Source organism: Sarcophilus harrisii, chromosome 4 (genome assembly GCF_902635505.1).
Source record: "Sarcophilus harrisii chromosome 4, mSarHar1.11, whole genome shotgun sequence".
In the NCBI taxonomy this organism is placed as follows: Eukaryota; Metazoa; Chordata; class Mammalia; order Dasyuromorphia; family Dasyuridae; genus Sarcophilus; species Sarcophilus harrisii.
This window is the reverse complement of record NC_045429.1, coordinates 96,514,128-96,529,316: the sequence shown is the minus strand read 5'-3', so window position 1 is coordinate 96,529,316 and position 15,189 is coordinate 96,514,128. Positions and strand designations below refer to the sequence as shown.

General features: G+C 44.2%; 1 protein-coding gene across 3 annotated transcripts in view; it reads right to left on the bottom strand.

Annotated features, from left to right (window-relative positions):
• ADORA1 (adenosine A1 receptor) overlaps positions 1-9,015 on the bottom strand; it is a 52,315-nt gene extending 43,300 nt beyond the window's left edge. The window contains exons 1-3 of one of the 3 annotated variants that reach the window (XM_031937168.1): positions 8,929-9,015; positions 7,846-8,061; positions 7,085-7,482 (exon numbers count right to left, since the gene is read on the bottom strand). In XM_031937168.1, the coding sequence (XP_031793028.1) occupies positions 7,085-7,425 (341 nt within the window). In that variant the 5' untranslated portion in view covers positions 7,426-7,482; positions 7,846-8,061; positions 8,929-9,015. Of the gene's footprint in view, positions 1-7,084; positions 7,483-7,845; positions 8,062-8,388; positions 8,647-8,928 lie in introns of those variants that run through there. The other 2 variants (XM_031937167.1, XM_003767576.4) reach the window with 2 other exon arrangements.
• Between the last annotated feature and the right edge of the window lie 6,174 nt (positions 9,016-15,189).

Sequence of the window (15,189 nt, the reverse complement as noted above, 5' to 3'; positions counted from 1 at the left end):
ATCGAGAGAGGAAGTGCCATGTCCCCAAATTTTAGAGTGTCAACTTTCTCCTTGCTTCTTGATGCTAGAAAACAAGAACTACAACTCTGAGGAAGGAGCTCGTTGCTCTGAACCAATGAGAAATCAGCTACCCTAATCCGTGGGTGCTATTTTATGGATCTGGATAGTTGATTTGCCACATCCTTGGCCTCTAGAAATTCTTTCCTAACTCTCATTCCCAGACTCACCCAGAATTCCTAGCCAGGACCTGGTATGTGAATTATTCCTCCCATGTGTGTGGCTATGCCAGAGGTATCCACAAGGAAAGAAAACAGAAGACTAGGAAAGGGGCTGCTGAACTCTCCTCCACAGTCACCTCCAACAAAGGCAGATAGAAGCCTCCTACACATTCCAGTCCAGATGTCATTAGCCCTTCCCCTTTGCTCTTGCACAGGCAAGGATAAGGGGGACACCATTCTTAATCCAAGGCAAGGGGTAGGGCCAAGGTGGAATTTTGACTAAAACACAGCATAGCTAGTGTAAAGTCCAACCCGCCATTTTCCCTGATTGCCTAACCCAATTTTATACTGCTTGGACGGATATGGGTGGATAGTCAGGGAAAAGATTCAATATGTAGGCAGAAGGGCAGATGTTTGAGTAGGAAAAATATGTTTTGCATATTGTGGGTTCTTCTTTCAGTCAACTGCCTATTGACTACATTATAGTCAAGTCATAATCTAAAAGAAGCTTGAGATATTCAGAGCAAGAATTACTCTATCCCTTTGCCAGAATCCCCTTGCCAGCTGCTTCCCATGTAGTTCAAGCCCCATTCTGTCCATTAGTGTTGGAGGTGCATCTAGAAGTTTCCCCCCATGTCAAACTACCCTTCCAATGCAATGGAATATGAGCATAGCTTTGCTTTGCTGCTCTGTACCCAGGTTCAGTTTCTGCTTACCTACTCTCCCTTCCTGCCACTCTAGCAGAGAAGCTATCTCACCACCACCACCACCACCACCTTGTATTTTGCTCCTTGGCAACAGCTGCCTCCATCTCATTTATCTTACTTAATGAGACTGTGACCAGGGAGTAATGATGAGCCACAAGAGAGTTGTATATTTCCCAACCATTCTCTTCATTACTCATGTCTGCTACTTACTCTACTTCATCTCTTCCCCCCCAAAAGAGCACATCCTATGATCCTTGCCCTCTGGATCTTCAGTCCTAGATAAGCAGAATCTCTCTACACCAGAAATGAGGAAGATGCCTAAAGAATAGACACCTGTTCTCCTCCTTCTTTTTCCAACTGGGGTAGATAGGTTGGAAAATACCAGTCACATAATTTAGTATCTGTGATTAAGGGCATGGGAATATAGCAGACACAAGAACTGTCATAAATAGGAAGCAAGGTGATAAAAGGACATGGGGTTTCAATCCTGGCTCTTCTCTCATGTTTTGTGGTCATGGAATCTCTCTGGGTCTCAGTTTCCTCATCTACTTAAATAAAAAAAGAACTGCATTACTGGATGAGCTCTAAATTCCTTCCTGTTCTAAGGTGCTGTGGGTTTAAATAAACCTTCCTTCCAGGAGTCAGGAGTCATCTATCACCCCTACTTTGCCAATCAATGAGGGCTATGCCTTATTCAATCCTTAAAAGATCTCTACCTCTCTCTTAGGCATGGCTATCAGGAAGAGTCATCTTTGTGTCTAGCTTAGATCTCTCTTGCTGAAAGTGTTATCTACTGACTGCTCTCACTATCATCCAAACATTTATTAAGTATCTATTGTGTGCAAGGCACTAAGCCAAGGGTGAAGGGGAGAAATACAGAGATGGATAATATCAAGGACTTGCAATCTACAATAGTAGGAGAGAAGAGTCACATTCACAAATTGTACAAGGTAATATCTAGCAAATACTGTATGAAAGATACAAAATCCTATGAGAATTGATAAGAAAAAGAAATCACACACACATAAAGGATAGGAGGCTTTAAGTAAGTGCCCTTGGAGATAAGCCATATTTTGGTAGAGAACATTTTGTTGTTCAGTCCCTTCACTCCTATCTGACTCTTTGTGACTCCATTGGGAGTTTTCTTAAAGATACTGGAATGGTTTGCCATTTCCTTCTCCAGTTCATTTTATAGATGACGAAATTGAGGCAGATGGGGTGAAATGACTTGTCCAAAGTCACACTGTAAGTGTCAGAGGCCAAATTTGAAGTCACAGAAATTCTATCCACTACACTGCCTAGTCATCCCAAATTAGGAGCATAGTACAGAAGGACTGTACTTCGAAAACCTCCCCTGACCCTTCCTCCCTGTATCTCCTTGGCCAAATAACTTACCCTTCCTGGCCAATGGGTCCCTCATTTGTCAAATGGAGAAGGGGCTTGTATTAGACAGACTCTATCATCCCTCTCAGCTCCAGGTCCTCTAATCCTTAAGAGCCAAGAGGATTTTAGTGAAGGGAGATGGCACTAATGGGTCTCCCAGGTAGGGGAATATCAGGAGCAGAGATACCTAAGTGGAAAAGCTTATCCTGAGAATGGGAAGTCGTCCATTTTGGTGGCAGCATAGAATTTATGTGGGGAAGAAATGGGAGATAAATTTAGACAGGGAGATTGAGATCAGTTCCCAGAGGACTTTAAATGCCAAGCTAAGAGGTTTTGACTTTTTAAAATAGACAATTAGGAATCATTGAAGATTTTTGACCAGAAATACAACCAGAAAAGAGTAGTATCAAAGAAAGGAAGGAAACAAGCATCTGTTAAGTACCAGGCACTGTGCTAAGAGCTTTACAAATGTAATCTCCTTTGATCTTCACAACAATCCTGGGAGGTATGCACTGTTAAAAATTGAAGAAACTGAGGCAAACAGAATTCATGTGACATGCCCAGGGTAATACAATCAGTAAGTATCTGAGTCTGGATTTGAACTCAGGTCTTCTTGACCCTATACTCTATTCACTGTATCACAAGCTTTCTCTCTAATGCTAGAGGTACATCTACAAGTTTCCATAGGAAAATAACCACAGGAAGATTAATAGATTACACAGAAAGGAGAAACAGAAAGGAAAAGCCAATTAGAAATCAATTGCAAGAGACTAAGAGAAGTAATGAGGACTCAGCCTAGACATAGGAGGAAAATAACCTGAAGGTTGTCTCATGTTTCAGAAAAAGATTTTTATTTTAAGTGACTATACTAGTTTCCCCTTTCCAAGCCATCTGCCTTTGTAGAAAAGATTCGGAAACAATTCACTTTCTCCTCTTCCGCAAATTTCTAGATTTAGATTTGCAAATATTTCCAGGATATAAAAAGCCACACACTCTCCTCTGTTCACCCTCACTGATGTATGGGCAGAAGTATTAAATAACTGTTCTTACCCCCTTTACCGGTCAAATGAAGCCAAGGCCAATCCAGGGCAGCAGGTGGTGAAAAAGCTAAGAATTCCTAATTTACTCAGAATTCAGTTTTTAACATTTCTCTCTGTCAGGATCTAATCTAAACAAACTTTCAACCCTTCCCCACATAGTTTTTTCTTCACAAATTGGGAAAGCAAGCTTCCAGCAATGAGCAGAAGCAGAACTAGTACAGACACTGCTGCCCACTAGGGTAGAGGTGACCCCGGCTTGGAGGGATAGGAATAAGAGGCAGTTGCAAGACTGGGTGGCAAATCATACCATCTGGCAAAGATACAAAAATGCAAAACCAACACTAGCCGTACAAGTACTAGAAAAATCCATTCTAAACCCTCTAGTTTCTTGTTCATTCCAGACTTACACCAATATCCAATCACCCAAAACAACACATAGACTCGGTTAGCCTTGGGACAATTGCTAGCTGTTAAAGGAAAAAATCACTAAGTTTTACTGCTGGAATTATCTATCTAACCTCCTATTTTAAAAGATGAGGAAACTGAGGGCAAAGGAATGAAGTCAGAGTGATTTGCTCAAGGTAATTTTATTCCTATCAGTCCAGTCTCCTACCCAGCTAGACAGACTGAGAATCTCTTAAGAATCCCTTTAGAATCTTGCCAGTTCCCTGCATGAGTATAAGTGTGATATGGAAGAAAGAGAATAGAATTTGGAGTCAGAGAACCCAGATTTCAATCTCAGCTTTGGTACTTTTTGTGTGACCTTTGCTAAATCTTTGGTAAGTTCTGGGACAGAACCTAGAATTCTGTCATCACCACCAAGTTTCTAAAAGGTTGATTTTTGAACTAAGATGAACAGCTGATCTCTTCTGTCACTAAGGCTAGAACAAAGAGAAGATTGAGAATACTCTTGGTAACAGAGGGGTAGACAATGGACATCAAGAAGGTTGTCATAAGAGCAGCCCCAGCACAAATAACATGCATACCCAAAGGGGATTGTTTCATCTTTCTCTCACCTCTCTTTGGAAATGGAGAGACATTGAGAGAGAGAGAGAGAGAGAGAGAGAGAGAGAGAGAGAGAGAGAGAAACAAAGAGAGAAAGGGGAAAAGAGAAGGAAGGAAGGAGGGAGGGAAGGAAGGAGGAAGGAAGGAAGGAAGGAAGGAAGGAAGGAAGGAAGGAAGGAAGGAAGGAAGGAAGGAGAGTGGGAAAAGATTGGAACAGAATAAGGGCAGTCCTGCCAAGACAATGGATTACATTCAAATTCCATTCAAGCAAACATTTATTAAATATCTACTAAGAACAGGTGCTGGGCACACATATAAGGATGAAAAAGAGAATGCTCTTGTTCTTCAAGGAGTTTACAAAGTTTAGGGCTGGAGGTGGAAGAATTCAGAATGGGAAAGGAAGGAAAGGAGATACACATATACACTACTAAGGATGATAGACACAAGGTGTAATACAATAAAGGACTAGGGAAGATTCAGACAAAGAGTTCTTGGAAAATTTGAGGAGAGGGAATTCACATCTGGCTGGATATTAGCCAATAGGTGAGAAAAAGGAAGGTTTGCAGGAGATAGTAGGATCAGATCAGAGAATTATAATAGGAAAGGGCTCTTCAAGTCTTCTAATTCAATCCTCTTATATGATAGAGAAAGAAACATTGGCTTGTCTATGGCCATACACTTAGTTGCTGAACTGAGACTCAAATCGAAATCCTCTGACTTCCACCCAGCACTCTCCCCAACTAAAGCCACAGCTGCACCTTGAAGGAAAATCCTTAGTGGGAGAAGGGAGTCTGAGTGCTAAGAAACTGGAAGAGTGGGTGTGATCATCATTTGCTGTGAGACCAGACTTTCTTTCCCATCCTTGGGGAGACAACAGCATATTCTAATTGTTAATGATATTAGTAATATCAACAAGGCTTTCATATGCTTCCAGTTGGAATCCACTCAAAAGTCAGAATTTCTGGAAAGGAAAAGTAGCTCCACTGAAAGGTGTTTCCCCTATAATCAAGTCCTTGGTCTTCCCCTGTGCAATGTGCTAAGATCAGATTCATCTGAGCGATACAAATATCTGCTACTAGTCATTCCTAATCACAAAGTCACCATCTCTGTGCCTTAAGTCCCCACCAAGACTTATCTTATAAAGGATTTAAAGCCTTGCCTTTTTAGAGCAAAGGGCACAGCCCTTCAAATCAGGAAACTCATCGGAGGAAAGAGCAGAAGTTGCCTGGTATTGAGGTAACAGATGACCTCCAAGGAAGACAGATGACATCAGGGGATGAGGAGTCAGCCAGGTTTTTGTCTCCAATTCTGCCACTAACTGGCTGTGTGGCTGTGAGTAAGTCACTTTATTCCTTCCAAGTCTGGGTTTTCTCATCTATGATATAGGAATAAGACCCTTCCTACTTCATTGAGTTAGTGTGAAGGCAGAATGTGAGAATATACATGAAAGCATTTTTTCAGGCTGGATCATGGGAAGTTCCCTGAAGACAGGATTCATGTCCTAGTTATCTCTGAATCTAGTCCAGTGTCTTGCACATGGAGGCACTTAAAAAATACTTGCTGAATGACTGAAATTTAAAAAAGCAAAAAAGAAACAAACTCTTCTCCACTTCCTGCTCCTGCCCAGAAATGAGAGGACCCCAAAGTGCCAGAATGGCAGAGTGGCCATTCTGCCAAATGCAGTCTTCTTGCCTCTCTGGGAGGTAGAGCTTCCAGAAAGAAAGGGAAACCTGTTACAATGAGAGAAGAGAACAGCACGCTTTGTGGGCATCCTGGCATGGTCACTACTTGGCATCTGTCCAAGTTGTGCCCTGGCACTATGTGGCACAACACTGCCCGAGTAACTACATCATGTCCTGGCATCCCTGGGCACTGAGCTCTGACATGAATAAGGCTGGGCACCAATAGGAATGCTGCTTCCTCCCCTGTTCCATGGACTAAGACTGAGAATGTTTTTTCAACAGAACAAGGAACATTACAGCAGAACATAAACAGTTCCCTCCCTAATGCCCACAATAAACAGCGGGGGACAGAGGGACAGAGGGAACCAGGTCCCTTAAGTACCACAGTGTAACCCCAAAGGCAGATCCATTTTCCTAGGCACAGCAATCCCGCTCCCATCTTCCTCTGACTCCCTAGGAGTTTGAGGAAAGGGGTATCAAACACCAAAACCCTATAGCTTCTGCCTTTTTCTTGCCCCTATTTCAATTCTGACTCCATAGTTCCCATGACTCTGGGCTCAAGCATTCGCCATTTCGCTCCCATACCTCTCGTTCCTCAGCATCTAGAACAGATATGGAAGTTAGCCTGGGGCCTCTTGGCCCATGCTGAGACCACAGCCTCTCTGGCATCCCCAGGTGAGAGGACTGACCCTATGCTCCTGTGCCCACCAATTTCCCTCTTCAGGTAGCACTGGGCTGAGTCTGAGTCTGAGTCTCCCTTCTTGCCTATCCAATTCCTACCCACCAAACCCAACAACACTCTGACACAGAGGAGCAGAAGGACAGATGGCATGATATCTAGCCAAAATATGCCTGGAAACCTCCACATTTTTGAGGGAAATATCCCGCTTGTTCCTCTGTTTCTTCAGATGTGTTGGGAAGGAAAGGTGGGGGACACTCAGAGACATAAAACATCCCACCCTTCCTGTGGTAACCGCTGTCACCCAGGACTGCCCGGATCCGAGGGCGGTGAGGGGAGGGTTAGTTCCCTTCGGTGGTCCCATACTGACCTGAGCGGGATCTTGACTCGGAGGTAGCGGTCCACAGCAATAGCAAGCAAGGCCAGGATGGAGCTCTGGGTGAGGATGAGCACAGGGCAGGCCACCATGAGGCAGGTGTAGAAGTGGGTCTGGGGACCGATGTTGATAAGGATGGCGAGAGGGATGACCAGGGCACCCACGGCCACGTCGGCCACAGCCAGCGACACAATGAAGGAGAAGGTAGCATCACGAAGAGCCTGGTTCACCTTCACTGCCCAGATCACCAGCACGTTCCCGGGCACTGACACCAGGGCGATGAGCACCTCGATGCCAATGTAAGCGGCCTGGAAGGCCGATATGGAAGGTGGCATGGTGGGCACACAGCAGGAACATCAGCCAGCAGGTACTGGTGGGCACACAGCAGGCACCTGCGGGCATGGGAGCCAAGGAGATAAGACCCCTGCTAGGGAAAAATGGAACCTGGGCAAGAAAACTGTCTTGGCACCCCTGGAGGTATGACCCACTTGGAGCCCCTTGGTACACCATGTGCCCTGTACCCAAAGGGGGGAGGGAAATCCCAGCCCTCTCCGGGACAAATCTCTGCCTCTGTCCCTTATCATTCCCACAGACTCCATTCAGCAACTTAAAAATAGCTCTGCTCATTTCCCTTCACCCTCCACTCCCTTTATCAGGTGTGACCACCCAGCCCCCCCTCTGCAACACAGCTTAGGGATCCCACCCAACACCCACGGCTGCTGTCCCCCCCAGTGCCCAGCAGGCAAGGGGCTCACCATCCTGCCAGCTGGCCAGCAGGTGGTCCCAGAGGTGGCTCCCCGGGGGGCCTGGACTACAAGTCCCGGCCAGGGCTCAGGGGCAGCCCGGACCTGGGCTGGGCTGCGGGCACGGGGCGGCTGCGAGCCGCAGCTCATCCTCCTCCGAACTCCTCTGCTGCAGCGCCAGCGCTCAGCCTTTCAAGCAATCACATGGTGCGGTAGCAGCCCTGGAAGCTTTAAAGAGATAGTGCCCCTGTTTTTGCACCTGGAATGGGGTGGGAGTCACCGGGGACGACCCCATGGCCAAGAGAGGAACCGAGGACCGAGCTACCCCTGCCCCAGCACGTACGCATGATCCACCCTCAGTCTGAGTGCCTCGCTTGGGTGCCAGGCAGTCCCCTTAGTCCCCAGCCTCCAGACAGCCAGGACCCCCTGCCCATGCGTGCACCATCCTACAGGGACAGGTTCCTACTCCTCCAGGATGGGCTGGTCCCTAACTCCCACACTCACCTCCAAGGCAAGGGTTTACGAGCCTAAGCGAAAACCAAGACACAAACTTACCTAAGCTGACCCAACCAGGAATCAGCAGGACCACGAACACAGGCACCTGAGCTGCCCGGTCTCAGTACCCCACCTCCCAGCTCAGAATCCTTCGTACCCCCTACTACCCATGGGAATAGCACTCCTGGAAGGCAGTACACGCCTGCTAGGGCCCTGCGGGTGCCCGGGTTCGGGTCTCTGCCAGAGTTCCGATACACTTCGGAACCCAGCCAGAAGGAGGGAACAATGTGACAGTTCCAACCTGCAAATTGGTGGGCCCCTCCCTCCTGGCTCTGCTTTTCTTCCCTCTTCCTCCTCCCCGCCGCCCCCCCCCCACACACGCACACACTGCTTTTTCCACCTCCCCTGTCCTTTCCCGCTCTCCCTCCTCCTGCTTTCTGAACAAAGGAAATGAATATGGGTGAGAAAAGCTTTAAAATGGGGACTATTAGAAGAGTCTGGTATCTGAATGCAATCATCCGGACTCAATGTGGGAAACCCCATTCCGCCTTCCGGAACCCGCTTTCCCCCCTCGCCCTCAAAGATCCCTTCGGCCCTGACCGGACTTGTGGGGTTCCTGATCCATCCTCCTCCCCGGTCACAGCATGCAGCCTGCAGAATTCCAGCACACAGACACCCCCCATCGTCTGCCCATTCGGATCAGTCACATAAGCATCTATCCCATGTCCATCTCTGCCATCTGGCACGGGGCACCACACTAATATCTTTCAAATGCCGGCGCCCTGGGCATTTTGAGAGTGTTCTCCACAAACTCAGTAGAATGCTTTCCCTTGACACCCTCCAAACACACAGGACCACACTTCCTTTTCATTACTCCACCAAATCCACTCCCAGGCACAAAGGCACACAGTCTTTCAGTCTTTTCGTCTTTCGGCTGCTTGTCCCTACAGCTACCAGATTTCAATTCAGGCAATCAGGGAGGCAAGCTTACACTGGGCTTGGGGACAATGCAAACTTCAGGCTAATTGCCAGGATGCAGGGGACCCCTACACCACCCTCACCTTCATCTATCACAGAAATGTCTGTTCTAGGAATTGGGATTGGGTAGAGCTGAGAATGCAAGAAAAGGCACAGGGATCTAGCTGAGGATATACCCAAGATATCCCTGAGCCATGACCTCCATTGTAAGGTATTCCTTGAAAGGAGGGGAAAGATCAGAAGATGATCAGAGTGTGATGAGAACATCTTACACTACCAATGGTAGACAATGGAAATAATTTTATGACTTTCCTCTTTCCCCTCCACATATTTTAAGGATCATTTCCCATTCAGTCCTTACCCTTAGACCTAGATTCTTGTTTCAAGACCATTTACCAGAAAAACAAACAAACCTATCTGAATGACAGCTCCAGTTTCATTCAGAAACTATTTATTTTTAATAACAATTAATTAATAATACATGCCTATTGCATGTCCTAGAAACACTGTTCTAGACACCGAGGCAGATACAACCTTTAATAAGATCAGGCTCTTGTCTTCATGGAGCTTTTTACCACAAATTCCAAACACCACACACTTCTTCAGTTCTACCTCTACCTAATAATTTTCTGCATCATTGTTCTAGTGGCAAGAATACTGCATTTATTAGAATCAAAATGTGTGGATTCAAGTGCTAGTTTGGCAAGTTTGTAGCTGTGTGACCTCAGGCAAGAGTTAGGAGGCTTGATCTTTGTCCTCAAGTATTATAATCCCTTTTGGGAGAGAGTTTAAACTTTTTCTGTGGATTCCAAGGAACAGAATTAGGAACAAATTTCAAGGGAAGTCATAGACAGGGAGTTTGGGGTTTGAAATAAGGCTAAACTTTCTAACAGTTAGAGCCATCCAAAAAATAGAATAAGCTGCCTTGAAAGATAGGAGATTTCCTATCACTTGAAGTCTTCAAGCAGGAGCTGGATATCCACTGGTCACAGATATTTGTAGAGGGGAATTCTCTTTAGGTTTACCTTGAGCTAGATGATCTCTGAGGACCTTGCCAACATTGTAATTCTGAGATTTCAAGATCTTACTCTTCCCAGCGGCAAGAGAGCCACAGAATCCTAAACAACTCAGAAAAGGAATGGAGATTGTGACCTAGAAATATAGAGTCCATCTTGTTTATCTTCCTACCTCCAAAAAGGTTTGTCCCACCTTGAACCCTTCGATCTTTCTCTGCATTCTCCATCCTCCTGTGACTCTAAGTCCTTGGATGCATTAGAAATGATGCTGGAATTAGAGTCAGAAATCTTGGGCTCAAATGCCCACTTTGCCAACACGATATCTTTGTGACTTTTAGCAATTCCAAGAAACTTCTCTAGGAACTCAGTTTCCTAATCTATAAATGAATGGGGTTGGATTAGAAGACTACTATGGTTCCATCCAAATGTAAATATATGGTATAAATCTGTAACCTAATTTTACCTGCCAAAAAATGGGGTAAACAATTCCCAAAGACTTCAAGTCTGTTTATGGATTTGGGTTTGTTTTGGGGGGTTTTTTTTAGTAAAATAATATGCAAAGATCCAGACCAAAGTGGGAGGAAAGGATGGTTTAGCCATTATGCCCTTTCTGGATCTGGATAGAAACTCTTGAATAATTTCTCTATTACATTTCCCCTGCCCCACTCAAGCAAACAGAACCTTCACAGAAACAATAAGTTGTAGTTTCCTCTAGTAAGCAGATTCCCTTCTCCTCTCCACTCAAACCTACTGCCTGAAAAACCACTCATTTCAGTTTGTATGGTACATGCAGGTGATTTTCAAGTTGTCCACTTTTGATGAAAATAGACTAAAACTCCTGCCTGTCCCCTTCATCGCCATCACCAGCCACCCATTGTCAGAATGGACGAGCCCTGCTGAGAAAGAATTGGATAAATTCCATTTGGTGAACATTCCACAAGAAGGATTTTTCTGTACTCCTTTGAAACTGAGACACTTATCAGGCAAGAGAACATCCTAAAACCTGAGTTTCAACTGGGTAAGTGAAAAGCACAGCAGGAGAGTGGATAGGGGCAGGTGTAACAACTTTGTAGTTGTCCCAGTTTCCCATCTGAACTCAACTTCTTTCCCACCCTCTTCCTAAGGACTGAGTCACTCTCATCAGGGTTCCCTGCCTATGGAGCCCCCTCTCTGCTATGCATTTCTTTTCCACTATCCACTCTCCATCCTCCTTTTCCTCACTTGCCCTCTTCATTCTCCAATTCAATTCTTCCTTCTCTTTCCCCCACCCCTTTTCTCTCCCTTTCAATCTCCTGTTTAATTCCATAATGAAATGCTTTCAGAGTTTGGTCCTATTCTCCCTTTATTTTTTTTCTCCTAAAAGTCCCATTCTGGGTTTGTTTGTTCCCCCCACACACCTTCCATTAGATGCAGCAGACATCATAATTCAACCTGTCCAAAATCAGGTTCATTATCTTTTCCCCTAAACCCCACCATCTTCCTCTTTGTCTTATTACCATAGAGGACAATACTCACAGTTCTGGCAACCTAGAAGTCATCATGGACTCATCACTATTCCTCATCCTCCATAGCCACACTTGCCAAGGCCTGTTGAACCTTTGCAACATCTCTTCTGTCCTCTGACTCCAGTCTATCCCAGTCCCTCACCACCTCATACTGTCACTTGCCTCAAGTCTCTCTGCATTCCAATCCATTCTCTATTCAGCCACTAAAAAGTGATTTTGCTAAAAATAGAGGTCTGGCCATATCATCTTCCCCTACACACACATACACACACACACACACACACACACACACACACACCCCAAATTCCAATGGCTCCTTATTATCTCAAGAAACATACAAAATGTTCTGGTATTCAAAGCCCATCATAGCCTCCTACACCTTTTCGGTCTTCTTACACTTTCCTCTCTAAACATCCTTTTTGATTCAGTGATACTGGCCTCCTTGTTGCACTATAAACAAGACTTCCATCTCTTCTGCTCTGGGCATTTCCTGTGGTTGTCCTCCATGCCTGGGACAATCTCTCTCCTCATCTCTGCCTACTGCCTTCACTAACTTCCTTTAAATCTCAACTAAAACCCCTCTACAGGAAACTTATCAACCTCTCTTAATTCTAATGCCTTCCCTCTTATTTCTTTTTTTATCCTGAACATAGCATATTTATCTGCTTTGTTTTATCTCCCCCATTAGATTGTCTTTGAAGACAGGTATTGTCTTTTGCCTCCTTGAATTCTCAATGAAGCAAACAGTTGGCACTTAATAAATATTTATTATGAATTCAGTAATATTTCTGGACTTCACTGGACATGGTTAGTATGTAATGTTTGATTCTTTGTGACCCCATTTGGTGTTTTCTTGGCAAAATAATGGATAGGCTGCCATTTCCTTCTCCAGTTCATTTATATATGAGGAAAATGAGGCAAACAGGGTTAAGTGACTTGCTCGCACAGCTAGTAAGTGTCTGAAGCCAGATGTGAACTCACAAAGATGAATCTTGCCTTCCAAGCCAATGCTCTGTGCACTGTGGAGCTACCTAGCTGCCTGTTTTCTGTCCAGTGTGTCTGAAGCCTGGGATTACTGAAAGAGAGCTCCTCTGGATTCTCCATCCCCAGTAGGTCCTCAGAGTAGAACTGAGCTTCTTCACTTAGAGAAGAAAGGGAACAAATGACTTTTCTTCCCTCACTCCAGCCTGGTGACCAGCCTAAGGATTCTCAAGGAAACCATTCAGAGAAAGGAGGACAAAGGGAGGCAGAAAAGCCATTGACAGTCTTTGAAGCCAGCAACAGCTTTGCAAAGAGAGTGCCTTTGAGGTTTTTTTGATTTCTCATCTCTCTCATCGCTCAATTGGAGCTTATCTGAGGCCTTGGAACATTTTTAGCACGCTAGAGATGCACTATCTTCTATGTCTTCTCCTACCGTACTGAAAGCTCCAAGAGTTTAAACAGAAACGTCTTATCTAAATTTTGTGTCACTCTTGGTAAGTAGTACAATGTTATGCATACAGTAAAAAACAAAAAAAAAAATTGGAATACATTTTTTAATGAATGAGTAGGCATGCAGGTGAAGAAAGCTGACTATTCTCATAAATTCAGAAGACGTATTTGACAATCAAGCAAAATGGCTTAAGAAACCCCCTGCTGTGCCTCCTTTCCACACACCTTTGGCTGTATCAGTTTCTCCTTTGTCTCTTTCAAAATTTTCCCTGTGATCCTCAAGCTAATGAAGTCTTTGGGACTTAGATCTTATCAGCCCATTTTCCATTCCCTTTTCCTCCCATAGGAAAAAACTCTTTCCAGGAGTGGAAAGAATTTATTTTGTACTTTGGCTTAAATGTTTTTCTTTGCTATGAAAATTCATTTTCAAGGGAGAAAGTAGATATTTCCAGAAATGATTATGATGTAAAAATAAGGCACCAATAAAACTTTATTTAAAAAAAGAATAAAAAAAATTTCCATTAACCTTGGAGATCACCAGATAATGGGATTATAAATCTAGAGTTTGTTTGCTCATTCATATTCTACTCTTTGTGACCCCATTTAGGGTTTTCTTGGCAAAGATACTGGAGTGGTTTGCCATTTCCTCCTTCAGTTCATTTTACAGATGAGAAAACTGAGGTAAACAGGGTCACCTAATCCAGATTTGACCTCAGGAACAGGAGTCTTCCTTATTTCAGACATGGCACACTATACTGCACCAACTTAGAAGCCAACTAGTCTAATCTCCTTGTTGTGCAGCAGACAGGTCATACAAATAAGATAAATCAGAAGCAAAATTTAAACCCAGGTCCTTTACCTCCAGTCAATGTTCTTTTCTTATCTAGTCCAGTTTCCTTATCTTCTGTCAGAGACCCAGAAGAGTTAAATGACTTACCAGGGATCCAATCAGGTTCATTTATTCCATAACCCATATTCTTTGCCTTCCACCACCATTTTCCGAGCAATGGGATTGGCAGGGAGATTCTAGAGAAAGGAGCACTATGAGATAACGAGAGGCAGATCAGAATGGACTTAGTCTTTTCCCATTCTAGGATGCACTAAAGCTTACCAGGGTCCTGTAGCTGGTCCTTCTTTATTATTTAGCCTACTGTGTTTACCCTTATGATAGCCAGGAAGTCCTTCTTTGTGGCTAACCATAGTCTTTGACATGAACATTGACTGTCTGATGGATTTGTTCCCTATTCGGTTGAGGGTAGGGGTGGGTCAGGAAGTGGGGACAAGCTAGTTATGATTCTGATCTCAAGAAGGGGGCTGAGCTGAGCTGTATCCTGGACCTCTTCCCATCAGGCACTCAAGGAGACCACTCTACTCTGGGTATATTCTGGGTACTTTAGGAAATAAGGAAAGCTTATACAAACACACATGTATATTGCACATCTCATTTTTCTCCGTTTCTTCTGTCATAAATTGAAGAATTTGGATTCACTCATCTCCAACATCCTTTCCAGCTCTCACATATATTGTGGGACTTTAGGTGATTCTATAAATACTTGTGTATATCTGTGTTTTTAAATTACCTTTGTGATTTTCATTCTTTTAGAAGGCTCTCAGTAAGAAACACTCTTTTAATGAAGATCCAATCTTTCACTGCACCTTATTCAATAATATTAAAGCATTGCCTGGAGTACTTAAAAGTTAAGTGACTTGTCCAGGATCAACTAGCCAGTATGTATCAAGACTTTAACTCAGATCTTCTGGAGTACTAGACCTGTTTCACTGTGATAGCCACTGTGACAAACTGCCTATCAGCTTACTAATTACTGCTGAATATCAATGTTGGAAGATAATTATAATGTTGAATTAGGTTGGTCTGAGAAAGCTTCCTAAAGGAAGCAAGTCATCAGCAAACTTCGTTTACCCATTCACTC